Source organism: Ceratina calcarata, unplaced genomic scaffold (genome assembly GCF_001652005.2).
Source record: "Ceratina calcarata isolate Rehan_Ccalc_2016 unplaced genomic scaffold, ASM165200v1 scaffold147.2, whole genome shotgun sequence".
Classification (NCBI taxonomy): Eukaryota; Metazoa; Arthropoda; class Insecta; order Hymenoptera; family Apidae; genus Ceratina; species Ceratina calcarata.
In genome coordinates this window covers 34100-60997 of record NW_017135881.1, presented here as the reverse complement: position 1 = coordinate 60997, position 26898 = coordinate 34100, and the positions used below count along the sequence as shown (strand labels likewise).

At 42.4% G+C, this 26898-nt stretch overlaps 8 protein-coding genes across 11 annotated transcripts in view; 3 read left to right on the top strand and 5 right to left on the bottom strand.

The window, feature by feature from the left end:
• Window positions 1–9290, bottom strand: part of Cln3 (CLN3 lysosomal/endosomal transmembrane protein, battenin) — an 11869-nt gene extending 2579 nt beyond the window's left edge. Inside the window, exons 1-5 of one of the 2 annotated variants that reach the window (XM_026819296.1) lie at window positions 8614–9290; window positions 5033–6839; window positions 2311–2468; window positions 1474–1632; window positions 181–517 (exon numbers count right to left, since the gene is read on the bottom strand). In XM_026819296.1, coding sequence (XP_026675097.1) covers window positions 181–517; window positions 1474–1632; window positions 2311–2468; window positions 5033–5224 — 846 coding nt within the window. In that variant the 5' untranslated portion in view covers window positions 5225–6839; window positions 8614–9290. The remainder of the gene's footprint in view (window positions 1–180; window positions 518–1473; window positions 1633–2310; window positions 2469–5032; window positions 6840–8613) is intronic. The other variant, XM_018035548.2, reaches the window with a different exon arrangement.
• Window positions 9291–13086: 3796 nt separating this feature from the next.
• Trm7-32 (tRNA methyltransferase 7-32) lies at window positions 13087–15651 on the top strand. Its single transcript, XM_018035377.2, has 5 exons — window positions 13087–14304; window positions 14373–14442; window positions 14512–14711; window positions 14780–15174; window positions 15243–15651. Exons 1-5 carry the CDS (start codon window positions 14184–14186, stop codon window positions 15546–15548), a joined length of 1092 nt encoding a protein of 363 aa, XP_017890866.1. The 5' UTR covers window positions 13087–14183; the 3' UTR covers window positions 15549–15651.
• An 80-nt stretch (window positions 15652–15731) lies between these two features.
• LOC108631322 (putative uncharacterized protein DDB_G0277255) lies at window positions 15732–18371 on the top strand. Its single transcript, XM_026819304.1, has 4 exons — window positions 15732–15818; window positions 15901–16141; window positions 16212–17723; window positions 17787–18371. The coding sequence occupies exons 1-4, from the start codon at window positions 15774–15776 to the stop codon at window positions 18191–18193; spliced, it is 2205 nt and encodes a 734-aa protein (XP_026675105.1). The 5' UTR covers window positions 15732–15773; the 3' UTR covers window positions 18194–18371.
• A 101-nt stretch (window positions 18372–18472) lies between these two features.
• Window positions 18473–19578, top strand: LOC108631459 (putative U3 small nucleolar RNA-associated protein 11). Of its 2 annotated transcripts, none has more exons than XM_026819302.1 (2): window positions 18473–18530; window positions 18767–19578. In XM_026819302.1, the coding sequence occupies exon 2, from the start codon at window positions 18775–18777 to the stop codon at window positions 19534–19536; it is 762 nt and encodes a 253-aa protein (XP_026675103.1). In that variant the 5' UTR covers window positions 18473–18530; window positions 18767–18774; the 3' UTR covers window positions 19537–19578. The 2 variants fall into 2 exon arrangements, with proteins under 2 accessions (XP_026675103.1, XP_017890893.1); XM_018035404.2 differs by having other exon boundaries at window positions 18504–18662.
• Window positions 19579–19628: 50 nt separating this feature from the next.
• Window positions 19629–20874, bottom strand: LOC108631312 (uncharacterized). 2 transcript variants are annotated; one of them, XM_018035156.2, is made up of 4 exons: window positions 20551–20874; window positions 20335–20475; window positions 20089–20266; window positions 19629–20008 (listed from the first exon to the last, which is right to left on the bottom strand). In XM_018035156.2, exons 1-4 carry the CDS (start codon window positions 20630–20632, stop codon window positions 19693–19695), a joined length of 717 nt encoding a protein of 238 aa, XP_017890645.1. In that variant the 5' UTR covers window positions 20633–20874; the 3' UTR covers window positions 19629–19692. The 2 variants fall into 2 exon arrangements, with proteins under 2 accessions (XP_017890645.1, XP_026675114.1); XM_026819313.1 differs by having other exon boundaries at window positions 20566–20874.
• Window positions 20875–20996: 122 nt separating this feature from the next.
• Window positions 20997–21939, bottom strand: LOC108631303 (uncharacterized). The gene is made up of 3 exons (XM_018035145.2): window positions 21485–21939; window positions 21274–21422; window positions 20997–21217 (listed from the first exon to the last, which is right to left on the bottom strand). Exons 1-3 carry the CDS (start codon window positions 21873–21875, stop codon window positions 21044–21046), a joined length of 714 nt encoding a protein of 237 aa, XP_017890634.1. The 5' UTR covers window positions 21876–21939; the 3' UTR covers window positions 20997–21043.
• Window positions 21940–22297: 358 nt separating this feature from the next.
• Window positions 22298–23346, bottom strand: LOC108631293 (uncharacterized). The gene is given in 3 exon segments (XM_018035134.2): window positions 22298–22728; window positions 22802–23086; window positions 23222–23346. Coding segments are annotated over 3 exon segments (810 nt in total). The 5' UTR covers window positions 23316–23346.
• Window positions 23347–23605: 259 nt separating this feature from the next.
• Window positions 23606–26898, bottom strand: part of LOC108631481 (mitotic apparatus protein p62) — a 4386-nt gene continuing 1093 nt past the window's right edge. Inside the window, exons 2-6 of the mRNA XM_018035441.2 lie at window positions 26498–26588; window positions 26070–26252; window positions 25829–25918; window positions 25253–25421; window positions 23606–25163 (exon numbers count right to left, since the gene is read on the bottom strand). Coding sequence (XP_017890930.2) covers window positions 24095–25163; window positions 25253–25421; window positions 25829–25918; window positions 26070–26252; window positions 26498–26573 — 1587 coding nt within the window. The 5' untranslated portion in view covers window positions 26574–26588 and the 3' untranslated portion in view covers window positions 23606–24094. The remainder of the gene's footprint in view (window positions 25164–25252; window positions 25422–25828; window positions 25919–26069; window positions 26253–26497; window positions 26589–26898) is intronic.

Here is a 26898-nt window from a genome sequence, read left to right as displayed (position 1 = left end):
TAAGGTACATAAACTTTTGGAATTGACTATATAGCCAATACATCCTTGACATAATCGCCAATGAACCAAAACTTAGCAACAGTCTATCGTCATATTGTAACAAAGGATTTAAAAAAGAAAAAGAAATATAAGACAAATACAAGAATTTATACAAAAACATATGAAACAAAAAGGCATTACCAATCCTTGGTTAATGAAATATTCGAAGAGGTAAACGAGCCCGAGGGGGATCATGTACTTCAGCAATCCCGGTACCAGATTGATCTTTTCTTTAAAGCTCTTCCTAGGAACCTCGATGATGTGTTCTTGGCTGTCGATACCGTTCTTAGTGATCGGGATACTTGAGTGCGGCGGGTGAACCAGAATCAACCAAAAAGTGATCGCTTGTATGACCGGTACGATTAACATAAGTAACAATGTATCTTCGTTGCTCAACCACGTGGTGAGTGCGGCATATGATAGAGCGCCAATTATTCCGGCGCCTCCTGTACCGGAAGACCATGTCGCGATTACTTGTCTGCGAAACAATGAATCGCTCTCAATTAACGGGCAGTGGCAAGGGTTAAACGGGAATAATCAGACATATACAGCTGTAGGCAATAACCATAATTAAAATAAATTAAGGGAGAGGATTTAAAACTTGCGAAAGTTCCGCGAAATATCGCTACACTGATAGGAACGTAACTGTGCTAATTGTCATCGTGCGCGGAGTCCCTACGGTGAACATTTCTTTCTCGCAATTGTTAAATGTTAGTAAAGAGAGTGTAGCAGAGAAACAGAAGCCAAGTAAGAGAAAAGAAGGGAGGGGATATAAAGTAGATTGTGATTAACAGTTATTACACATAAGTACAGACGTACCTCGTGCTCGCAACGAGTTTTCGCAACAATCCCGTACGGTACTTTTTATTTTACTTTGTCTATTTCATTTTCTCAGACGTTTGTTTTAGAACAGTTCGTTACGTGTTTCGTCTATTTTTCTATGAACATTGGAAGGCCAACCAGCCGACGGCCGTTATCGTTATCTTATCTGTACTTTACTGGAACAACTGTCTAAATCTCAATACCGTGCGGTTATCTCTTTTTATTCTCTCTACCCTCATTCATTTATTTATATTTTTACTTTTTTTTTTTATCATTACTTTCTCTACTGCTTTTTTTTATCTGTTTCGCTCTTTCTCACGCACACGCTGCGATCCCCGAGCATCATCACTGAGATCAAAGAGACACACAGGTAATTACATTAATTATCATAGATTCGCTGAATGAAACTATTGTAAGTTGAATAAAAACAAAAATACGATCCCGTTCACCGCGTGCTTTGAACGCGAAACTAATTACCATATTCAGCACTACTTTTTTAAAATAAATTCTTAATATGCTGATAATAAGAACGTCGACAGTGGGACAGATAGAGAACGGCGCGAGAAAACATTATCGCTAAACATGTATAAAAATAGGGACGATAATACTTACTTGGGATACTGGTGGCTGTAACTCAGCAGCGTAACTTCTCCCAAACCGGAAGAGAGTGACGTTATAACGACGCCCAGAATGGCGAGCCATTCAGTAGTGCTCAACGACACCACGAGGAATCCTGCAGCGGAAAATAACACACAGGTAGCCAGTCGAGCACTGTAATTAACGGATTCGATTAATTCGATTAGCGTTTTTCGTTTCCACGGTAAATAGCGGCGTGCCCGCGGTAGGCTAGGCACGAACTCCGGAGATGAATCCGTCTGTGCCCCAAGTAGAAGCCGCAACATTTAATCGACGAAATGTCAGAAGTAAAATGCGTGTGTGACGAGAAGCATTATGTGAGCTCGTGACTGGTAGCCCGTGCTACCACTTTGAAAGAATTCGCGTACATCGGACCGATCTAGACGAAATTGACGATGACCCAATTCGATTAATGATTCTGCTGCCGTCGACCCTACATCGCGTTTTCTTTCTCGAACAATCTAGTAGTCAGTTTAACCGTTGCAACACTATCAGAGCCGATGCGAAATACAAAGAACCTCACGTATCGATAAGATATGAACTGTATCGGGCATATGTCCATACGATTTCAACCCGTTGTACTACATGTGCGAAAGTCGCGAGCAAAATGCGAATCTCATAGACGATGACGTCGCGATTTCGTTATACAAAATATTTGGTAATTCGAAGGGGCGGAGTTGGCTCTTGTTTCAGTGCTCTTACTGGCTTTTTTTTTACACTTACAAAATGTGATGTCTTTGCAGAAAAATTGCGATGAATAAACACAATCAAAATGAAAGAATTAAAAGAGTTTTTAGAATTATAGATACTCACTGTACGTAAAACGGCAGGAACGGTGTGATTACTTTCACCGCTAACGAGGGTAGTATGTCCGCCAGCAGTATAGCGCCTGTCGACAACGTGTTGCACGACCGGACCCCGGTGATGTTCGTCATCGTCACCGTTTCATTCTTGAACTCCGCTCCAGAATTCTGAATTTAGAAACGAAACGAAACCCAAGAGGAAAAAGAGAACAGTCAGATTAATACAATATTTATCGAGGAGAACGAAATGTTTTTTTATGTGTTAGTTCAACCGGACAATCAGCTTCGTGTATTATTAAACTTTTCCATATGCAAATTCGTTGTTCGAAAACACAATTGAATAAATGAAATTTAAACACATAGGTCTGGTGATAAACTTAATGTAAATGTAACTATTACAGATACGAATCCCCGGCGAGCATATAGAAAATGTGTTAATTGTTTTTGAGTAAATTCCGATTGTCTGCGGTCACAGAAGGCATCAGTCTGGCTTATCTCCGTTTCACGGACATTACCGCCTTGAATATTGTAGAATATTAATTCCCGTGGCTGGCCGAGACTTATGTAAGTCAAAGCTTGCTCCTATTGCGGTCGAAAAACGCAACAGACCGTTGAAGCGGTGGCCGAGGGAGAAGGGAAGGCGCGGGAGTATAAGTCCATAACGCGATGCGAAATGCACGCATAGATTTATCGATGACATAACGCAAAATTCCTCGACACACGAGAATCTGTTCTCCTCGTCCCGGAGATGTAATTTAAGTTAATTGTTCGCCGTTCCAACGACTTTTTCCCTTTCCCCTTGCTTCACCACAGCCCGGTATCGTTTCCTCGCGTTACTCCTTATTTATTAGTGGCCGTCTTTGTTTGGCTCGTATCGCAGATGAGAATCACGAGGAACGTTTGTTAAACGATGCTTCTAATCGTCACGACTTGCAATTGCACTAATACGCCGTTCAACGAAATGCGGTGTAATTAAGTTGTAAAGTTTTACAACCTGAAACATCAATCAAGTTCTTCATTCTTACACTGATTGCACTGATCTGTACAAATTGATTACAGCTGTTATCACGGGTCGTTTTACAATAGCTTATAGAGATTATAAAAAAATTCGGAACCGACTAATCAGCAGATTTCTTCCTATATAATAATAAGTTTGCTGTCCTTCATTTAACTGTGGAACAGATAGACATATCACAACCAAAAGGTCACTTTAGTAAAGTGTCAATAGTTCCTATTATAATAATGCACCCGATAACGTCAAGATAACCGAAAGTAAAGTAGAAAGCGGTAAAAGAGGACTGAATAGAATGCTGACACACTGAAAACAGGCTCGGGCACGTTAACGAATCATCGGTTGATTAATTGGCGCCGCGATGAAAGATCGATTCCTTATTCGGAGCGACGTCGAGATGTACAGTAACGAGGTTCACAATACATTCCATCATAATATCGGGAATGAGACACCGAGCGAATTAAAAATTTTAAAGCCGCGTGGGTGTACAAAACTGAACTGTCGAGTCAACGAGTGCTGTCGTAACGATTTCAAACATAATTTGACTGCTATTAGCAAAGGTGGAGTTGCGTTTTCAAAAAACGATAATCGTTTAAGTGTCGATGTTCGTTAGGTGGTACACGCGATTCGTTTTCATAGACTTTTTCACAGGGTTGCGTGCCATTATGGCAATCGGAGCGTCGCGCTACCGAGCTATTGTAGGAATCCAATCGATAGGATCTAATGCCGTGCATGTAATATGGCCGGACACGGACGGCTCGGTGATTCATCGGCTCGCGTACAGGGCGAGGCGTTCTCCACACGCTCGATCAGGTTCTCGTCGTGCCTGGACGAGTTTGCTGATTCGGAACGAAACGTCGCCGCGAGCGAAGCGCATACCTTTATCACATCGCTGCGCCACGCGGCGTGCTGCTTCGATTCGATCATTTCGTAACGTCGCTGTTTTTGTACATAGTTATCACCGCGGACGAACGGACGAAAATTTCCGGAACGTTTTCCAAGAGACTCGCGCGGGGAACCTCCGACGCCACCGGTTGCTCGCCGTTTCGTAATCAGCGGATTCGTGGCAGTGATTCAGGTCGATCGGAGCAACCGAAAGGTTTCGCGCATTACGGGCTAAGTAAACCGAGAGAGGATTCAGGTCGATTGAGAAACTCATTGTCTGATTATTAATATGTTGCACAGATGAGTTTCTAACAATTTCGATAGAGAAAGACGATTATGTATGGAATTTTCTAACATTTCTAACAATTTCTAACATTTTTATTTAAGACATTTCTAGACCTTTCCAGCGCAGAGGTGCAACAGCTGTAACTGGTTACGGTGTGCACTGTTGCCGGAAACGAGCACGACCCCGTAGCGCAGCCCTATTCCGCGATGGTTTTTTTAAAGAAGTCTTTACGAATATGGCATCGCGGTACCGTTAATTATATCCGTGTGACTCCAGCTCGGGCTTCGTGCAACTCTAATAATAGCAGTTTAAAATTCTAGCGCGCGTATCGAGTTCTCATTCTACATCTTTCTTCATCGAATCGAACCGGACGAAAACGCGTATTTCGAGTTACGAAAGGAAATGTTATCACCTATTATGTGTATCTTCTAACATCTGATATCAAGTTTGTAATGTTTCCCAATATTTCCCACCACCCTCACCGAATTTTTCCTAAACTCAAATCGAAGCTGATTTGTCAGCAGGCAAATGTGAATGAATACTACTCACCGTCGTTCCGAATTTGCTCTCGAGGATATCGTGAGCGGCGCTGAGCATCACGACGTATCCGTAATTGTTGCAGAGGCCGAGCATCCAGAAAGCGGCGAGATTTCGCCATCGTGATCGCACCGCGATCGATTCCTCGTCGAAAACGTCGTTACTCCGTCGCTCGGGGACCGTCAATGATTTTCCCTTGGCCATTGTTAACACCAACGGTGTAACACACTCTTGCGCTTAATATTTCTCCCCTGTCTGCTTTCCTCCCTTTCGTTCTCGTTGAACGTCACCGCGCGACTTATTCGTTTCGTTCGCCAGCCTTTTTCCCAACTGCTGTTTTTTCCTTAGTTCGCCTCGGGGCACCAATCCTGTCCTTTCCCTAAGGTTCTACCTCCTCTTTTCTTATACAAATCCTGTAGCTTTCTCTCTCGCTCTCCCTTTTCCCCTCTGTTATAGATCAGGGCTTAAATAGAGTACGGGAGCCTCTAAATCGGTCCCGAAATTACAATGTGCCTACGGGTTCCCTTTCGTCTTTTTCTCAAAGGTGACGCTCTCCCATCGGCTTCTCTCTTTCCCTTCGAGTGCCTGACCTCACTCTGACGCGTTCCCTCTATCCCTGCTGTCTACTCCCGCTTCTCCTTTTCGAACGGGTCTAGAGCAGAGTACGCGCGGCGGGGAATCACGCTTCCAGAAACTTCTCTCTTCCTTTCGTTGCCGTGTGTTTCCCTTCCGCAGTCATGCGAGGGATATCGTACGGATAGATTCCTTCCTCCGCTTTTGATCCTATGTGCCAGTTATCAGTAAAACCGAGTGCTGTTAATCGAAGATTAACGTTTGTTTCAGAATTAACCGAAGTAGACTGTTCCGATCGGAACGGCGATTAACCGTTTCTCTGTTGCTAAAAAAAGGCGATTGAATTCACTCTGGTTTCTTTCACAGAATCTAACGTTCTTGCAGCTCCTTTCTCGTATGAAAAAACGGTAGCGCCGATTGAATGAGATTTTCTTATCGTAGTTCAAAATCAAGGCCTCTGTGTTCAAAGGCCGTTCCACAAAAGAGAATGCGAAATCGATCGAGCTATTTACAGTCGTTTTTAACGAAACGTAATTGAAATCGTAAAAGCGCGGCTTGGAATAACCGACGACCTTCGGACGGATATACAGATCCTGAAATTTATGCAAAATTACGTCACTCGAGGACCGTGACCTACGCGAACGGCAGCGGTTCAGGAGTAGCTCAGCAGCTGTCCAGATGCCGAAGACGATCAGGCTCGTTTTTACCCAGGAACACCTCCCTCCAACGTCCCGGGAGAGTCACCAATGATAGCAGTCGGCAGCGGTATAACCAAGCTTCGAGAAACTTCTTTCTTACTTTCTTCTCGACCGCTCGGCGTACTCCGATTCAAGCTCGACGCCTCGCTTTCTAGCAGCGTGTCCCTCTCAAAATCGGATCGGACGTCTGACTGCCTCAGGTACACGACAGCTGCTCCGATTGATCTCGTTTGTCCTCCTCCCCTTTTCTAGTCGCGGACCCTAGCCTTATCGGAAACTAAGGCGGTTATCGGTCTTGTTAATCGCTTTAATTAAACAGAGTGTTCGTCTCTGTAATCTTCGAGTCGCTTCCAAACAAGCTTCTACCCTCCCTCTCTTTCCGTTGTCTATCTCCTCGCTTTCACGCTGATTTACAGCCGATTAGATCCCTGACGACTGCGTCTAGCGTGGGCTTCTACGTTGCGACGCGTGGGCGAATCGATACGTCGTTGCGAAATCGGTTACGGTGACTGACTCCTCGCTGTTAAAACAGGAAAGTCGACGCGCGACTGAGTCAAACAACATTATAGATTTGTCAGTTAATTGGCAATATGCGAGTCGCTCAGATTTAAATGTATGATATGCGGTTGTAGGTGGCGACTGTCAAAAGTGGAAATTTATGATAAGGTGGATCGTCGTTTAAATAAATCGCATGCCCCACTCGTATCATCGACAGCTGGTTTGCGGTCCGGGCTCGCCCACGACTCCGACCTCGATGATTATTGACTTTGATGTCGGTTCTCGCAAAACCCGCTCTCGAGATCAACTCCACAAAGTACAAATAACTAAACCATAATCTTACCTAACCATCCGATCTCCTCTCGAATAATTGTAAGTGTTTTTCCGCTCACGGAAAAGTACGATCGATCCCGGATTGATGAAGTAAAAATACAACGAATACTGCGTTCTAACTTCGTATAATTTTCATAAACAGAGCGGAGGAGAGAAGGGGCAATGGTTTCATTCCGCGGTAAATGGCACAGTACGAAACGAGCGTGTTCCGCAAAATCTGTCTTAATTGCATTAAAACGGCGTCCTTGTGAAGCGTTTTCTCGGGACGAGCGAACTGGACACACGGCGCCTTTTCTCGCTGCGCATTCCTTAACCGTAAAATTATTTCGGTCGAAGCGTCGACCTCGAGGCAACCGGTGGAACGAACGAGACCACGATTGAGGCTCGTTAATCGTCCCGCGTATTTAATTCACGACGATTATTAATCGGTGCAAACGATAAGCGCGTTACGACATCGTTTATCCACTATCTTGTACACGACGTCACGAGAACGTTCCCCCGTTTTAGCTGCTGTTCCGCAACGATTTATCGAGCTCTGACCAAATGCGAGTTCGATAAGATTCGGAGAACAATTCATCGTGAAGAACATTGATCGACGCGCGTTTTCTTCGCTTGCGGAGTTCATCGCCGCGATTCTATTAGAAACGGTTGCCGTTTCCCTCGAGAGCGTTTCTAGGTTCTCCTCGGGACACCGAGTTACGAGCTCGGAATAGTAGTCGTTGCCCCCGCAAACTATTGTCGGAAAGTTGGTCGGCCACGCGATCCATTTTCACGATAACCGAGTTCAAATGATCTCGCGGTCATGCCACGGAGCTTCTGTAGATTATTATTATTCCCTTTCTCCATTTTTCTGCGTCCGGCGAACCGCGTGAAAGGCCGCGCTAAGAGTATCTATCTGGCCGGGTCACTCCATGACTCACTACATATTTTTACGGATGTCAATTTTCGGGAATGGGCTTAGTAATCTTGCACGATACTATCCAATTAAAAATGATTCAATGACCTTAGCAAAAGATACGCAATTTTGAATGAAAACAGAGGAACAGCTGGTGCCATTTAACTACTTCTGTTAATCTAAATTAGTAAGATCGGGTGTTAACTAAGCGAACGAGCTGATTTTCCAGAAATATCATTTCTGCGAAACTGATAATGAATCACCTTTGTTAGTTGAGGATTTTTCCGTTAAAATGGAATGCAAGCAGATAATAGCGATAATATGTTAAAGTCAACGCGCTCAGGAAGAAAATGGATTTAGCTACTGGGGGTGCAAATAAACACTGCAAACTATACGACAACGAAAAACAGTTGAGCCGAGCAATCGCAAACATAATGTGAACGGCCGTCAGGAAACGATATCTTAAAGAGCTGATATGAGATAATTCTCGACACGTATGTACTGCGACGAAACGAACGGGAAATCGAGCTGCCCCGGTAGCAGCTGCCAATGTAAACGGGTTCAGTATTTCTGAAAGATGAGTAGATAACACTCACCTGCGCGCGTTACACGATTAACCCTTCACTGCGGCGGCTGGATTAAATCTAAAAGTGCCCGCGTAAGATAATAAATATCGTTATCACAGAACACAGATCACAGAGCGATAAGGGCGATCCTGGCGAAGCGTATCACAGAGAAGTTGAAGGCTTGTGAAACAGGAACGAGGTTCTCTCCTCTGCTCGCTTCTGAGACTATAGCGAATTGACCGTAAAACGCACAACAACACTTGTAGTAGACACCCCTTAAATTGTCCTAAAGGAAAATCGATAAGCCCGCGAGCGCCAGCGGCTGTCGCGTGTGCTAGCTACTAGAATAGGTTCGATGCACCGACGTTCGATTCGTAATTCTGTAAAAAAGAATTCGTCGAACTGCGCATACAATTCAGTCCTCCCGCTTTTTATTATTCCTCCTCCTTCCTACACCGCGGCTCTTTTATCCTCGTTTCACGCGAGTCCGCGACGATACGCGTCTTCTCTTTTCCTTTCTCTCAACTTCCTTCCCCTCTGTCTTTTACCGCAGTTCGTTCTGTTTCTCTTTTCAACTGACGTTAGCGTCCGCCGATCGACGTTTATTCGCAACAGAGAACACAGACCGACTGACTCAATTACTACTCGCTGCACCGATCCACAGCACGTGGTTACTGCTGCGAGTTTCAGGTTCGAAATAAATAAGCTCCAGGCGAAATCAGCGAGTTATACCGAGCTCACGCACGCGCGAACGCTTCGGTTGCGCTCGAACTCGGCTCGGCTCGGCTTGGCCGATCGGTAGTAAGCATTCCGCTCGCGCATTGTCCCTAAACCCGCTAAACCTGAGCAACCTGAGCAGTCGGCTCACGAACGTCGAGCCGACCGTTTCTTCGTTTGATACATCTTTTTCTTGCATACAGTGCTCCCTTATTCTTTCTTTTACTCCGTATCCTCCCTTAACTCTCGTGTCCAATGTTGACGACTTCACATCCTAATTTGTTATTCTATAACTTTCTGAAATCATCTATGAATGTTAAATTGTTACAAATTATTTAATTTTTATGTTTTTTTATTCACACATTGATCGATTGTTATCAACGTCTGTTCATTTTTAAAATCCACATGGTACTATAGAAAATGAGCGAAGTGTAAGGTCGTCCGTTTGAGATCAAGTAGCTACGATTGAACTCCGTTGCCCGCGAACGATTTTTAATCAAATTCGATTGGTCACCAACGAACCGTTTCGACTTTGGATAGAGATAGATGCACTGTATTAGAGGCTTAGAATAGACCAGCCGCGCCTACACCGATTTGACTTTTGATCGTCGTGATTCACGCCTCGCCAATTTGACCGGATCAAAGTAGATATCATTAACGTCTAATGACTGGGATAATGAACACACGTAACGATTAACCGATTCCATCTTTCCGTTACGTTCTTGTCACTGGTCTTACGAAACACGTTACGTTACACGAATTATTCATGTGTAATAGATACGTCAGATTATTTTTTTATAATTCATTCACTAAAGCATAGAACTCCTGAAGAAAAACGGTAGCAAACATCATTTGAAGTATGAACGAGAAAAAGAAATGAGGACAGTCAATAAATTACCAGATGATTATGTGGGTTCAGCTTTTTCAAACATGAAAACTGTCGATTAAACACATACGAAATTGGCATCGAGCAATATTTATTTGTTCAGGGCAGAGAGATCAAACAGTGATCGGCATACGCGGCGCCCAAAGATTTCGGTCACGAGATCGGTTGTTTTCGCGCGATCATTCTGGCTGGCCAGGCCAGCGTTGAACCGAAATTCGTTCTCCAGGGTGGTGGATCGCGCGCCGCTTTCGGAATCCGCGGAGCGAGCAGGAAACGACGGTGAAGAAACCAGAGCCATAGAACGTAACACCGGCAATCATTCTTAATTCAGTTCCGCGGAACACTGGGCTCAATTAGCGTGTCAGTTTCGTGGCGGACACGTGCAACATATTTTCTTTACGTGACGAGCGAAGGTCGAGACGCGGAGACAATTGTGACGTTACTGAGGCTCTTCATCTCGTGTCCTTTTATTAACGTTATCTGAATTCAGATCCACTCACATAAAATACAAGTGCCAATCACGAAAAACTGATACTTCCTTCTATTACACGTTCTACTGAACATGAAATAAAACATTGTAATCTTTACATTTTTTCTGTCCTATTATTGCATTCGCTGAAGGTATGCATTTGACGTTAAACCTGATAACGGGCATCACACGATGCAAACACGAGGTTCCAGCGATAAACGACTGTTACATTGCCAGCGTGACAAATGACATTGTTGACTGGCCACTCATCGCTTGTTGAACTCGACCGATACCGGCGAACAGTAGAATCGACCATCGAGGTTCCCCGGGCATTTCGGAAGGCCGTTGTAATTGCGCTTCCTGTGGTTCGGCTTTATCGACCAAGCAATGTCAAACGATATTAATTCAGCGCAGTCTGCTTCCTGGAGAAAACAGTGTCAGGGCTGAGTCCTTCTTTACACCGTGAATATCAATAATTTCGTTGATCTTGCTTGGGACTACCCACTCCTTCGATGGAATCCGAATGGATAGATACCGAGTGCCGTTCATCTGCTGGCTAATCGCGTACGCGTCTTTTCGTTCCTCGTTTTTCGCGATGAATGACAAACGACACGTGGTCTCACCGAATCATCCAAACAGCCGAGTCTTTGCTGTCTTCTCAGGTGAGTCGACAATCAGCAAGATCGATAGAGCAAGTGGACACGTACGGACTTCCTGAGGAGGCATTTTTAGATGGACGATGACTAGGATTACAACCGGAAAGATAGCACACGGCTACAAGCCAAGAGACATTCGCACGCGATGCAACGGTGCAGCGAATGAATTCTTTCAGCGTTCGTTTGATGTGACGTGCGAAGATGTGTCCTAGCACGGGAAGGCGCTCGTTGCAAAATCGCCCGATTAAGGTCACAGTTAATCAAATGCATTAAGCCAATATCTTTTGAAGAAACCACCGGTCGTGCGCGGGAACGTGTTATCAGGAGCGCGGCTCGTTAAATCTGTTGTGCCAAAATAATAACTGGGTCATTTCCGAATTTCAATTATCCCCAAAGAGTCATAGGAATTTGCTCCTGTCAGTGGCTAACCGATCGTTGTCACGAGGCTATCGATTGCTTTCGAACATATTTCATTTTGATCCGTGAATGCAGCTGGAAGGAAGCTACACGCGTATTGTACGTGTACGACATTTGCGATCCGGCGGGCATTATGTAATTCTGGCGAACAACAAACTCTCTAGGGTTAGACAACAAACGGCGACGGTGCGCTCGTTAATGCCATTCGAAGCGCATACTAAATAATTTCACGGGAAGGAAGCCTATTGTTCGCGCCACGCCAAAGCCGCAACTATTTCTGGCATTATTTCGCGATAATCATTCACTATCTGTTATATTTTATGACCGTAATAGACATCTGCACTTCAGGGAAGTCAAGGTTTATCTATAGTCTTTTAATAAATCTATCGTCTTCTTTCAGTGGGGCGAATGCATGGAAAAGTTTCACATGCACTTGAATTGAACATTGCTTCGCATTAATTAGATGATTCCGAGGCACGGGATTAGTAACGGCGGCGAAGATGATTAACGAGATAACGGGAACCGATAAGAAAAATAAGCAACTTGCTCGATTGCAATTATTTATGTTCCTCTCGCTAGACATAGTCGCCGAGTTATCGCGCGCTAAATACCAAAGGTCTTCGTGTCGTCGATAATAGAGAGGCTCGTTAGAAAACAGGAGTCCGGAGCACGTTGTTATTAAATTTATACGTCTACCCGCGTTGCGTCAGGGACACATCGAATTCGTCGACGCCGACGTCGCGTCGCCTTGCGTCCGTAGCCACGGGCACGTCTAGTTTGAGATTCATGGCCCGCACGCTTATTAAAGACTATGTTTCCTTTAATTTTGCAAGGATGCTCGTGCATTATGCAAACAGCATCGTCCTTACCAACCTTATCTTTGTCTTATCGAGCGAAAGAATGAACCTCGTAGTAATTCGCACGATTGACGCGTTCATCCTTGTTTTTCCATTGTACGTACGTACGCACACAGGCAATGATAATGATTGATACAGCGAGCGTTTAATATGAAAAAATTACTGAATTCATAATGTTGTAATTAAAAGCTATCTCAAATTGTTTGTATTATTACCTAGAATGTGCTGAACAAGAATATCTAATCTTCCTCCAGAAGAAAACAAAATTACTCAATTATTGGATGAGTAGGTAGATCCGATATGCGCAAGCGAGCTTATTTTTTTGTTATCAAAGTACATTTCTTGCTGATGATCTCGAAACGTGAGCGATGTTGATACGTGGAAATGCACACGCGTGCATGAATTGCATATGATCGGCGCCACGTCGCGTCGTCGAATCTACGGCGAAAGTTCGAGGAGGACAGCCACAGAAAATAGATTTTGCAACGCAAATCGTCGCGTTTCCACAGCCGCGTCCGATCGGTTCGCGTGCACTGGAATCGAAACGGAATCGTTCGCGTTCCATGGGAACGTGCAAATATGCAATTACGTAAGACCGAGCGATCCTCTCTCGGTCGAGTCGCATTTTCAGGTGAACGCAAAATCCTCGCTCGTTTCGTGGAACGCCGTTAATCGTTCAATGCGATCGCGATATATTACTATGTCATCGGGCAGGAACGAACAATACTGTTTTTCGTGTTTGTTATTCAAATGAGACTGCGGCTGCTTCACGCAAGACGAACTCGGCGACGTGTAATCGTTTGCTGAAATCATGAATCGTAAATACGGAGCAGAAAATATACGATCGGATTTTTTCTCGTTCCAATTAAATCGGACGGAAATTCTTGAATTAAAAACTGAATGGAACGATTATAGACAAGATTTACGAGGTTGATTTTAAATACATGGAAGAGCTCATTAAAAACGTGCAATTTTCGCATACTTTTTGCAGTACATCAGCACCGCATCTGGTAGTAATAGCGACCTGTTCTTATCGCGGTTGCTCGTTCCTTTTTTATTGCAAAAACACGAGTAGACACAATGAGGAGACGCGCAGCGCGATATTTGCACTTCTAATTGTAAGATCTTGCTCGATCTTTAGTACGCAGCTCGCATTTCGTTCGCCTCGCTTGACAATCACATTTCGTTACGCTCGGCTTGAGAACTTGCGATAATCACCGATGACGTGTTTAACAAAGCAAAAACAAAACTGTTTTAGATGCAAATATCTAATCACTGGTTTCATTTATCGTGCACGTCAAGGTCCGTCACAAATATTATTTCCGTATTCTAAAGGATTTTGCGAGCGGCAATTGAAAAATATTTATATTAAGCAATTTGAATGGATGAGTATTCAAATTATTGGACAGCTACTTCTATCAACTGCGCCAACAGAACAACGCTTGAACGCTGTAGTTCTCACAAAATTATCATGTTTCTCAGCCTGAGGGAAAATAAACCTAGTGAAGAACAGTGAAGAAGAGCAGCGAAGAGGAGGTCGATGATGGAGCTCTAACCTACGAACAGTATAAACAATAAATATTACTCGTTATTTAACTATGGGGAAAACATCGAAAGACAAACGAGATATATATTATCGTAGAGCTAAAGAGGAAGGATGGAGAGCGAGGAGTGCTTTCAAATTGCTCCAAATAGATAACGAGTGCCACATTTTAGATGGTATGTGCATGAAGCGCGATATCAATCTCTGGATAAATAAAATCGAATTTGTTTGTAACTTGAAACAGGTGTGAACAAGGCTGTGGATTTATGCGCCGCACCAGGTAGCTGGAGCCAGGTTTTATCGCGAAGATTAAAGTGTGTGCCAATTTTTTATTTATCAAATATGTCGTAATGTTGATTTTTAATACTTCCCTTTATGAACAGTGAGAATTACAAGAAAGAACTGGAAGCAGGAAATGGAATACCACCAAAAATAGTTGCTGTTGATCTCCAAGCTATGGCACCGTTGGAAGGAGTAATCCAAATTCAAGGAGACATTACTAATATTAATACTGCCAAGCAAATCATTGCTCAATTTGATAATGAACAGGCAGATTTGGTAGTTTGCGATGGAGCTCCTGATGGTAACATTAACAATTGATAGATTCTACTTATGATTATACATTAATTTATTAATCAATTATCAATATAGTTACAGGTTTACACGATATGGATATTTATATTCAGGGCTCATTGCTAATGGCAGCTCTTAACATTACCACGCATATACTCAGAGAAGGAGGCACGTTCGTAGCAAAGATATTCAGAGCCAAAGATGTCGATTTACTCTATGCTAAGTTGAAAATATTTTTTCCTTACGTATACTGCACGAAACCGAGAAGCTCCCGCAATTCCAGCATAGAAGCGTTCGTAGTTTGCAAGGATTATTCACCACCAAACGGTTACACTCCTCACATGCTTAATCCACTCTTAACTCATGAAGCATACAACTCTAGTGAGCTCGAAGGAATTAACAGGGTGATTGTCCCGTTCGTCGTTTGCGGTGATCTTAGTCAGCCGGACTCAGATACGTGTTATCCACTGGATGTGAGTTATTTGTTAATTACCATTTCCATACGAAATTATGTCCCGCATTAACTGTATTTTTATTTCAGTTCGAAGGTAAAGAATACACGTATCACGATCCGGTACAAACACCGATCGCACCGCCGTACGAGGAAGCATTGGCGCTGTTGGAGAACAGAGATACCGATTTCAGAAGATCCGACGTCAGTGTCGTGGTAGACAATATGAATTCTATGACCATTTCGGATTTCAAGAAACAAGCGAAGCAGAAACGTAAGGGGATGAACGAGTGTGAAACGAAACCGAAAGACAGCAAGGAAGCTGACTGCGAAGATGCATCAGGAAATAAAGAAATAATAGACGACTGCGATGATTGTAAATACGATAGACCATGAAATCGTATATTATATTCCGACCTCTACAGACTATATGTTAATTAATTAACGATATAACGTTTTCTATAAATATGCAGTTGACTTAATAAGAAAATTAGTTTCATTTTATGTCTTTTACAACATTCTCCCATTCCTGATAACTTGCGACCATTCGAACATGACGGTATATCTTTTTTTTTTTACATCTCACGATGTGTTGATTATAATTTAATAGTAAACACCGTAATGTCCCAGTTGTGCCGAAGTCGTTCAATCATGACACCAGTCGAGGTATTTATCGAAGAATCTTTCTCAAATATTTCCGTGGTGATCGTAGATTCACAATTTATTGTAAAACGTCTACTTGAAACAGACAAGCCGGATTTGTTACGTGTGCAAAAAAGTGTTCTGCTGCGAACAGTGTCGTGAGCGACACGAGAACAATAAACACACGAAACGCCAACCGAATTGTCCATTCTGCTTCTCTGAGAAACTTCCGTTGAAATCGATCGAAGATAAAATACTCCTCTGTCACATAGTAGTCAATCATTTGCCCCTTCATTGCTGTTTGTGTGGTGAAATTTTTAAGAACGCCGAAGACTTACAATCGTTCGGTAACTATTTTCACGTTTTTTTTCGTTAAAAGAAGAATAATAAGTCTAATAATACTACTTCCTGAAAAAGGCCCGTGCAAGTGGACGAAATGTAATGACCGTCACTCACTGGTATCGGAAAGCAAGCGATTGGAAACACCGTCGTCGACAATAGAAGGAAAGGAATCGTCCGAGTTCAGTGGCACTTATGTATCATTGACTTCTCCACCTGAACTGACCAGAAACACGAGTACACCCGTTGTTTTTGGCCTAAAGACGAGCTTCAATTTTAAAACGCCCAGCGTCACATCAAGCTTTTCGCTCAAGACATTGCAAATCGACTCTGCATCATCGAAGAAGGACCCAACTGGTAGCGATTTACAGGGAACTAACACGAAGTGCGACAGTTCGGAGAGTAATTACATGAGTCTTCCCTCTAGTATCAATCAAGAGGAGACTCCGTTTCGTTCGCTATCATTGAATCGAAGTAAAGAAGAACTTCCACGAAGCAATTCTATAAAATTTGGCATCATGAAGAACAAAGATAGGAATAGTCCAAACGAGTATCGTACGGATAATCAGATGGAAGATATGGATTTGACGAACATCGAGAGTCAAGCGTTACCGGGCTCTCAAGGTTTAGAAACATACTCGGAGGAGAAGAGTTCTCTTAAAAAAGTTCGATTCTCAGATGAATTTGACGAACCCACCAGATACTCAGATCAATACGAAAATCACTCTAAATCGAAGGCGATGTTTAATATAACCGAGACCGAAGAGTATTTTGAGGCGAACGATACGATGCCCAACATCCATCAAACATTAGATATGTCACAGGTCGAGATCATTAAAGATAACACGAAGAATATGGAAAAAGAGAATCGTAGTCCTGATAAAGATAACGCGATAAATATAAAAAAAGAGAATGATAATGTCAATGAGGATATCACGAAAAGTATAAAAATAGAGAATGATAGTCCTGATGAGGATATCACGAAAAATGTAAAGAGAGACAATCATAATCTCGATGAGGATAACACGAGAAATACAAAAGAAGAGAATTATAATCTTGATGAGGATATCCTGCGAAATATAAAAAAAGAAAATCATACTCCTGACAAGGATATCGCCGTAAATGCGAGAATAGAGGATCTTAGTCCTGGTGAGAATAACGCGAGAAATACAGAAAAAGATGATCATAGTCTTGGCAACATCAAAGAGATTAATGAAAAATCATCATCAACTCCAACATCCAATCCGCGAGTATTGATGATGGTGGTCGTTGAGAACAACTCTACGGTTTCAACTTCTGAAATGATAGATACCGGTCTGAAGACCCTGGAACGAATGGCGTCTTATTCGAATCTCTCTGTCAACACTGTTAACTCTCTTGGTAGTAGCAATTCAACAACGCCCGGGGATAATAATAATAATTATTACAGTGCTTTAAGCCAAGATTATCACACACCGTCGAGCGAGTCAAGTGGCACTTCAAATAAAGACTTGAACGCCTCATCGAATAGCAATGATGATAGCATTAACTCCAGCGGATTATTTTCTGCGGTAGCTAACGCGGTGAAGAATGTTATGAAAAATTTATCAGGTGCGCGTATGAACACATCTGCATAAATAGCATTTTTCTTATGTTGTTCATTTTTATTCGCAGAAGCGTCGAAAAATTTAGGGAGGAGTTCAGTTTCTCCAAGGCAAGAGAGCGTTTCAAGTTCTTTCACGTCCGATACTTTCAATTCTGTATCGGATTTCGCGTCCTCTTTTTTACAAAGGCCAGGAAAGCGACCGAGGGACGCTATAGAAACTCCACCGACGCTGAGGCAACAAGAGCTCACCGTCGCTCAGCTCGAAACTCGAAGTCCTTTAGCGAAACGACATCGAGGTGGATGGTACAAGATCAAGGGACGGGAACCGATCGCTAGAATGCGAAATAATCGGCAACTTACATCCCCCCGAGGTGTTTCCTTGGAAACTCAAGTGTTCCATCAGGGTTCGTTATTAGTCGGCGACACCGTTTTGCCTCTACCCGACAGGGCACATCAATCCACGCAAACTGATTGATAGTCAGTTCTGCGATTAGAATTTTATCAAATGTATGACTCCGTAGTATCATTCGCTTCATTCGATAATTAAAACAGGTCTTGCGTGAATTTAAATATGAACATCCCAAGACAACACGCACGTTCGTAGAAAATCATTTACAGGATTCATTAATTTAATTTTAGTCTTTGATCATAATCGCAAAAAACATTCTTGTTAACAATATAAGATTTTATTTGCTTACTAAATAAAAGAAACTAATTGTAAGTATAAAATAATTCTACCACAGCGCCACAGCGTCCACAGCTTTTCACTTTTTCAGTCCTTCTAGCGTTGCCAGCGTTGCTAGATGTTGCAGGTATTTCAGTAGTGCTCGTTATTCAGGTTATGTTCCACAGGATTCATTGTACACAATAGTATCATTTTCTTTGAAAAAGTGCAATACTGTCTTTAATTTAATTATATTTTACGTGTGTGTATATAAAGTTAAGTAAGTAAAGACATATTGCCAACCAATAACTAATAAACGATATTTATGTTCGATTAACGAGGAATACCTGTTGTTATAATCTATCAAATATTTGATTCTTACAGTTTTCACAATGTCTTCGTGGAAGAAAGCTGCGAAATCCACTCAGAAGACTCATCATGAAAGACATCAACCCGAGTCTCGTAAGCATTTGGGTATTTTGGAAAAGAAGAAAGACTACAAAGCGAGAGCTAGGGATTACCAAGTAAAACAGCGGACGTTGAAACTTTTGCGTAAACGTGCCCTGAACAAGAATCCAGATGAGTTTTATTATCATATGATCAATTCTAAAATTCACGATGGTGTGCACAAAGAGAAAAGGAAGCGGAAGAATTATACACCGGAACAGATACAGTTGATGGAGACCCAAGATCTTAAGTACATTGCTTATAAGAGAAACATCGAAGCAAAGAAGGTAGACAAGCTTCAAAGTCAATTGCACATGATAGATGTTGCCAACGAGACTGAAAACCAACACATCTTCTTTGTCGACGATGCGGAGGAAGCGAAGAACTTTGATGTTGTCAAGAAATTGGACACGCATCCAGCATTGTTATCCAGGCGCACGAACAGGCCAAGATTAAGTAAACTAAACGATTTGAAATTGCCAGATTTGGACAGGAAGACCTTGAAGAAGATTGAGCGGAAGAAGGAGAGCGCTTACAAGGAATTGCAGAAGAGAATAGACAGGGAAAGGGAGCTGACGATTGTGCAACAAAAATTGGAGATGCAGAGAGCACTGAAAGACAAAAAGGTCACCAAGCCAAAATTAGTGAGCAAGGAGACGAAGAATTCAGCTCCCATCTACAAATGGACATACGAGAGGAAACGATAATCAAAAATACAATTTTAATAAATCTTGTTTTGATAAAAAATATTTCATTGGTTTCAAATTTTTATCGCATTCCTTCCGCGATAAACTAAAAATATTTTCTTTCCCTAATAACTTATTAATAGATCCATTAATTATTTGCTTCATTATAATTACTGCTTAATCGATATCCACACCCGTCGCGGTTCCCGGTACTGTTATCACTTCCACATCCGAAGAGGTCGTTTCTTCGGTTTCTGCCGTAGCTCTAGGCATCAACGTTGTCATCGTCATCTGAGTGGTAGTCATCCTTGACGTCATTCCAGCTTTCATCGTCGTTGACGTTCCACCCATTCCTTCAGTCCTCTTCGTTGTAGGCATCGTCCCGTTACCCGACATCGTAGGTAACTCCGTCGAGACGCTAACGCAGTCGTAATTTAATTGCCACAGTCGTTTCTTCGAGAACACGTCCAGTCGAAGGCAAGCGGTGATCGATCTTCGAATCAATCATTCGAAATTTCAAAAAACGCGGGAATCGTTACGATTTCGCTAAATATTCATCTACTCGCGTCATACCTCGGAAATTTATTGAGTTCCAGCACGTTTACGCAAGCAGATGAAAAGTAACATCCTGGTATATTCGTGCAAAACTTGAACGGTTTATACTCGATGACAGCTCTCGCTCTCAACGTATCGGAATTTAATGTGACGTTAACGTCGAATCCGGTTCTTTGATAATTGAAATTAACACAAACTGCGTCGCATAGAAAGAAATACTTCAGAGGAGGAACGATAATTCGAAAATTTACGTCAAGAACTTACGATTCTTCTCGGCTTTCGTGTACAAAATGACGACACTTTGACAGCAGGAACAGGAGTAAGACGTTATACAGTTACAATATTTCTGAACCGTCGAAGTCGTTCTATAAGGCAGAAAACCAAATCCCTTGGACGTAGGATGTCCTAATATTACATTTAATGATCGTGTGAAACTTGAACTTTTGAAAATACGTCGAACGCAGAGTAAAAGAAACTAACTTTCTTTCACGGTACCTCTCACCCAGTAAACCAGCAAATGCAACCAGAACGAAATCAGGACAGCACACATTCTGGGATTCATGTTCCGAATCGTTCAATCCACTTCAGCACTGTGATACATTCACGTTTTTATTCCGCGGGTAGATCACATCTCTCATAGTTATACTCTGACAAACATCGATGATTGGTGTGTCACTGAACAATACTGTCTCGGGTCGGTGGTTCCTCCACAGGATGTAATTATCGAGATACAATAAAAAAAATATAGCTTTTGAGTGTACGTATTTATTCAATAACACAACGCGACGTTGTACTCTTCGACGAGTTATATCGTTAAACGATACATAATTATAAAAAAATTGGCAATGATTGTCCTAGAATTCTTTCAATAGAAAGAAAATACAATAAATGCAGCAACAGTAACAATAACAGTAGGAAAATAATTGTACTATTAAGCCTTCCGCGTTCGTGACGAACAGAATCTCAGGTTCCCTCAGAAATCAAGTAAATCGTCGTCGTCGTCGTCGTCGTCGTCATAATCATAATCGTCCTCATCCTCATCATCGTCGTCACCTGGCAAAAATTCTACTTGACCTAATCCACCTCCGTCCTCTGGCTTTACCATAGCCAACCCGTTAGAACCGAACCTGATGCAGTCTAATCCGACCTGTGGGACATATGCATTATTCATAAGACACGACGAAAACGACGCTCGTTTCGTACCTTGAACAACGTGAGATCTTGGAACTTCCCCTCCATGTTCACGCACATATGAATGTTCCTGCCCTGAAAATAAATATTATAAAACCGTACGCACGCCCTCACGGCTGGAATTCTTGGGACCGGTACGCAAATCGGTCGAGGATTCTTCCCTGAAACGCGAAACGTTCCCATGCTCAGATTAGTTTTACTATTAATTAATTAATCAACGTACCAGACACGGTTCTCGTGTACAAGACCCTATCGTTCATCATAACTTTCGCTGTGAAGCTGAACTCGTCCGGATCGTATGTCACGTTTACGCAGGCCTTCTGCTTCCACGTATCGAACAAGATTCTGGAGCAACAGCCGCAAACACCCCCGCCGCAGTTGCAAGGACCCTGCCTGGTGGCGGTTACCTGACCGTCGGTGCTCGAGGTAGAATTCGTCACTTGTTTCAATAACTCCTGGAATTTCTGCATAGTCGAGCCCTTCGCGCGCAACAGTGCATCGTTGTTCACGGTTGTTCCTAATTCCCTCTCCGAGATAATGCTTCTTTTGTTGAACGATAATGAACCTTGGGCGCAAAGAACGACCAGAACGAACGACCAACAGGCGATCCTCATTGTCTTTGGTCACGCGAAATCAGTCGTTACGAGGGGACATCTCGTTATAGGATAGTGCTCCTTGTTGAACGTTCGAAACTCGACTGGCCAGTTAACGGATATCTTACTCTGACCTCGTTTCACGGAGAAATTTAGGTTCTCCACAGATTGCTCACCCGCATTTTATCTCCTAATGGATTCCACCAGTAATCCGATTAAGGAGAAGAAACCATTGGGAGATTGAAAGTAAATAACCCGTTATTATTTATCTGCCTACTTTATTTTGTCACACTAGCTTAATTGGTATGTGTATAAACGCTGAGAAAATAATCTCACAGTCTCTATTACATAGTCGTGATTTAACAACTTATAATCCGCAGATACAGTATCTGCATAAATATATATATTTATATATGCACCTCTTGAATTAAATATCATTAACATTAACAAATCTTTTGTTTCCAGAGATGTTTTATAAAATAAATAATGATAATTATCGATCATAGTTTTAATTGTCCGATTTGAAGCTCCTCCTCGGGGGATAACGTAGACGTGTAATTCGCGTAAACCTCGAGATCCTGCTGCTCGAACTCCACTTCGTCGTACACTTCAGTCGCAACGTTTTCGGATAAATTCTGCGGGACACTCTCAATTTGTTGCAGAGCTTCGCCAGGTTTCGACCAAGAGATCCCGTCCAGACCCATTGTCACGCAGTTAAAATGTAGTACTAATATTGGCGAGCTGACGATTTGCGTTTCGAAGTCGATGCACGCGTGTAAATTCTTGTCGATGGTATGGATGTCGAAGAATCGAACGCAGAAAGTTATGAAGGGCAAATAAGGGAATGGGAGACATAAGGGTGGCGGATTTTTAGCTGCAACCATTGTAAAACGACTTATGATGTACGAGGTATTTAGTAGACGAACAAATTTAGGAAGAATGCTTACCGGAAATACTGTTGCTGAAGATCTCCCTATTGTTCATAGTTACCATCAACTTAACTCCGAGTTCATCGGACAGGTAAACGAATTTCGCGCATATCATACGTGTGAATTTAATAGCCGTTAAATTAAGACCGGCGCAACAGTTACATTGTAGACCTTCGCAAGAACATGGCAAGCCTCGGTAAGCGATTTTGGAGGTCAAGGGATTTCTACCGAGGTCCTCCAATTCCGCTTTCAAACCCTCCCCGGTTTGTGGATTGTAATATATCGAATTGTACTGCGTTAAATCTGTGTAATCATTATGAAAAAATTTTTTTAAACGGCTCGTCACCTCCGCTCATTAATTATCCCAAGCGATTTAATTGGATTCTAATTATTAAATTACTCGGCGTAATAAGCGAACTTATAAAAATTAATCGTTACCTGTTGGATTCCATTTGCGACGTACCAATGAACCACTACAGATAGTCTGTAACGCGAGTAACAAGAGAAACACGTAGAACAATTTAGGCGACATGGTACCAGTGATCAAGGAGGAGAAAGGTCCGTCGCCGATCGGATCTGGTCGAAGACTGAAATTAGGTTGAGCTGGGACCACGCCACGATAACTATCACGCTCATTAATTATGTATTAACTTTCGGTAGAAAGTAAAATCGGCGGGACCGAAACGACGCGACGCGCGCGATAACACCTGTTTAAACGTGTAAACAAATCATTAGGATGAAATGGTTATTCATGTGAAAACACACGTTTATTTAATATGTTTAATTACACGTTCAATAAATTAAATAAATACATTAAATTACATTCGAGCAAATCGATATGGCAGGCGCCGCTGCTGTGTGAAGGCTTCGCGAGCTACTAGAATTTGTAATTCATTTACGAAGGTGTGAAATGAATAATTCGCTGTCTGTTTTTACTTTGTTCAACCTTAGCGGTCTTTGCTTCATGATCGTTCGATAATTTCTAATTCGAATCTTAGATATTCACTTATTTTACACGTGCTCTGACTATTGCTTTTGTTACCTCACCTTATTATATCCATCTCGATAAAATTCCTTTTAAACATTATCTTTAAACATGGTTCGTTTGATTTTGTTACGCTTATAAATAGATAAAGAAGAAAGAAAGAAGTTATCAGTCTCCATATTTCGTAACGTATCAACGAGTCCATTGATATAATAAAGTTGTTCCACAACGATAAGAATAAAAACCTTTGCCCAAGAGTCGATCGATTTTTTTCGGCAATTCGAAGAAAATCCCATCTCGCGATTCTTCGTTAAATTCTATTAATCTCAAAGTTTCATTTCCTTGCTCTGACGACTGCGACTGCTACGCGAATGCCTGCTCCTAGCCAGAAGTCCGGTAAGACCTAATCCATAATCCGAATCATCCTCGTCCGTTTCATACAATTCTTGATGCTTCTTCACCTTGCCCTTCTTCTTTCCATCGTCGTCGACAAAAGCGCTGATCACAGCGTCTTCTTCTTCATCGTCGTCGTCGTCTAGATCTTCAATTTCACCCTTTTCGTCTTCGTCTTCGTCTTCGTCTTTGTGATTCTCACTCTCGTCGACTTTCTCATCTTCGTCATCATCATCTTCATTATCTTTCTCATCGTCATCATCGTCGCTTAAAAGCTCCTCCTCTTCATCATCGTCGTCATCCAGATCATCTGCCAAAAGATCCTCGTCATCCTCATCATCTTCGATCTTCACCGGTTTCTTCAACGGCTTCTTCTTATTCACCCCATTGTCAATGGCATTGATACTAGTACTCGTGATACTCGGTTTCTTCTTATCCGACACAGTGAACTTCTTCGTTGGCGTTTTCTCCGGTTTCACGACCGAAATTATTTTGTTGGAGGCCTCCGTGACGATTTCTTCAGCTTCGTTGCTGATCGAAGTCGCATCACTCGCTAAGAATTCGTTCTCGGTATCACTTTCTTCCTCCGTATTTGTCAATTCTTCAGCTTGCACGATCTGCTCTTCTGCATTGATGGCGACTACGCCGTCGTCGACAACCGGGTCCAACGGTGCGGGCGTCGGTTTCGTTAGAAGAGGAATGGTGAACTGAAGAAGAGGCGCAGGCGTGGTTACTTTCGGTTTCTTTGTCGTAACTTCGTCCTCGCCGGTTATGGCGTCTAACAAGGCTCCGAAGCCAAGTATATCTTCGTCCTCGTCTTCGTCTTCGTCGTCATCCGACGGATTTGTTACGGAATTAGCTAACGGAGAAGTACCTTCGTCGTCGTCGTCGTCGCTTCCCAGTCCGAAGAAATCGTCATCGTCGTCGTCATCTTCGGAGGCTTCTGCTTCGACAATCGGTAGTGGCTCCGCTGGTCGTAGTTTCAGACCGTCGGGACCAAATCTATAATTTCATAATATATTTCATACATTCTTCAATCTGGAACTGTATATTAATATAAGAATAATATTAATAAACGTAAATCTAGTTACCTAAAGCAGCTGACGCGTAAACTGGCTTCGAGCTCGGTCGATGACTGTAATTCAAGTCCAAGGCATGCTTTGAAATGGTCCTTGTTCTCCCGTTTGATGGAATACACTCTGCCACAGAATTTCGTGAACCCTCCTGGTAACGGGACGCAAACGGGTTTGGGATTCTTTCCTAAAAACCGATAGCGTACGAGTTATTAATCGTCACGATCGAAATGATCCAGGAAACGGGTTCTTTTATGCGTCTATTATAATCTACACAAAACTTTCACTCCGTTCACACCATACAGAGTGGAATTCGATCGCACGCGTTATGAATATATTAAAACTAACGTGGAATTCAGTTCACAACGATAAAAAATATTAGAGAGAAATCGATCTTTTGACATTTGTGAATCGATAAACCACGTCCGTTGGCATCGTGTACGACTATCGGGTGAAAGTCGTATCGCATTTCTGGAAATTTTTAAGGACGAACCACAGGACAATTAACACACTTTTCACGCGTTAGCGTTTTTCGACTGGTCGAAGACTTTCGAAGAATTCTTACGGTGAATACCTAAAGGAAAGAACGCTTACCGCTCACGATGGTGCTGGTTAGAATGTTGTCCCCGAAGCTAAGCTGAACCGCCAGATTGTCTCCCTGCATGTATTGCAAGGACGCGCATCCTGAAACAAAAATGTCCTCGTTGAATCGTTTAGTAATAAGACATTATGCAGTAAGCGTAACATAGCGCGCATGCATCATCTCGTTCCCTCGGCTGTTATGCTTTCTAACGGCCTCGTTCTGTTATGTTTAATTACGTTACACAACGCTCACCCGGTCCCTGTAATTGCACCAGCGGTATATGGAAGTCCCGGCAGCAATTGCATATGTCTTCGTTGCATGTGCAATACCTGTTGACATTGTCCGTCGCCTGTTTCAACGATAACGTCGATATCCCAAGATTACCCTGCTTGGTGCCACCCTTGATTGCCCTTTCTTCAGTTTTTTCATCAAAATCTGTCAATAGCAATTTTCTAAGTAAAGACACTAAGTCTATCTATTTCAAGCAAACTAGACTATAATTTCATCTAATTTTCCCTGAGTTTCTGAGACCTCTAAAAAAAATGACTTCATACTTCGAAATTGTATCCCTCATTAAGTTCAATCCTTCAATAAATGTTTCCTCTTTAGAACAAGCAAGAATTCGTGGGAAATTACTAAATTATAACGTTGACAATGTCATAACTATTAAAAATTGTTACCGATCACTCTGCCGTAAGCGGCGAACGCGACCAAGAGTAGAATCAGCAATAACTCGACCACTGCCGACAACCGCATCCTCGTGCCTGTGCCCTGCAAATGCAAAGTACGATACATTTCACTGAATTCACCTCGCAAATATGCGCAGACACGCGTGGTCACCGTTCGCATCGTGAAAGCTAACAGTTGGCATTCACCATCTTTACAAATCGGCGATTTCTCAAAGAAACGATCTTCCATTGGGACCGACATTCAAAAAGTAATTTTATGAAATATCAAATACCTTCCTTGATTTATAATTAGTGCGATGAATTCCACGACGAGTTGTTAGTCTTTTATAAATGATAAAAATTATATTTTTGGAAATGGTTTTCAAGTTTACTCGCAAAGTCTGCTTAGGAAG

Bases quoted from the DNA above. Each gene is read 5' to 3' on its own strand.
- LOC108631459 (XM_026819302.1), top strand. From the start codon at position 18,775: ATGTCTTCGTGGAAGAAAGCTGCGAAATCCACTCAGAAGACTCATCAT.
- Trm7-32 (XM_018035377.2), top strand. From the start codon at position 14,184: ATGGGGAAAACATCGAAAGACAAACGAGATATATATTATCGTAGAGCT. The intron at 14,712-14,779 runs GTAACATTAACA...TTATCAATATAG, and splicing joins TTGCGATGGAGCTCCTGATG to TTACAGGTTTACACGATATG. The intron at 15,175-15,242 runs GTGAGTTATTTG...TTTTTATTTCAG, and splicing joins ATACGTGTTATCCACTGGAT to TTCGAAGGTAAAGAATACAC.
- LOC108631322 (XM_026819304.1), top strand. From the start codon at position 15,774: ATGTCCCAGTTGTGCCGAAGTCGTTCAATCATGACACCAGTCGAG. The intron at 15,819-15,900 runs GTATTTATCGAA...TACTTGAAACAG, and splicing joins CAATCATGACACCAGTCGAG to ACAAGCCGGATTTGTTACGT. The intron at 17,724-17,786 runs GTGCGCGTATGA...TTTTATTCGCAG, and splicing joins TGTTATGAAAAATTTATCAG to AAGCGTCGAAAAATTTAGGG.
- LOC108631312 (XM_018035156.2), bottom strand. From the start codon at position 20,632: ATGAATCCCAGAATGTGTGCTGTCCTGATTTCGTTCTGGTTGCATTTG. The intron at 20,476-20,550 runs GTTAGTTTCTTT...ATGTAATATTAG, and splicing joins GAGAGGTACCGTGAAAGAAA to GACATCCTACGTCCAAGGGA. The intron at 20,009-20,088 runs GTATGACGCGAG...ATTGATTCGAAG, and splicing joins GAACTCAATAAATTTCCGAG to ATCGATCACCGCTTGCCTTC.
- LOC108631303 (XM_018035145.2), bottom strand. From the start codon at position 21,875: ATGAGGATCGCCTGTTGGTCGTTCGTTCTGGTCGTTCTTTGCGCCCAA. The intron at 21,423-21,484 runs GTACGTTGATTA...TTCGCGTTTCAG, and splicing joins GTACACGAGAACCGTGTCTG to GGAAGAATCCTCGACCGATT. The intron at 21,218-21,273 runs GTACGAAACGAG...TATGTCCCACAG, and splicing joins AAGATCTCACGTTGTTCAAG to GTCGGATTAGACTGCATCAG.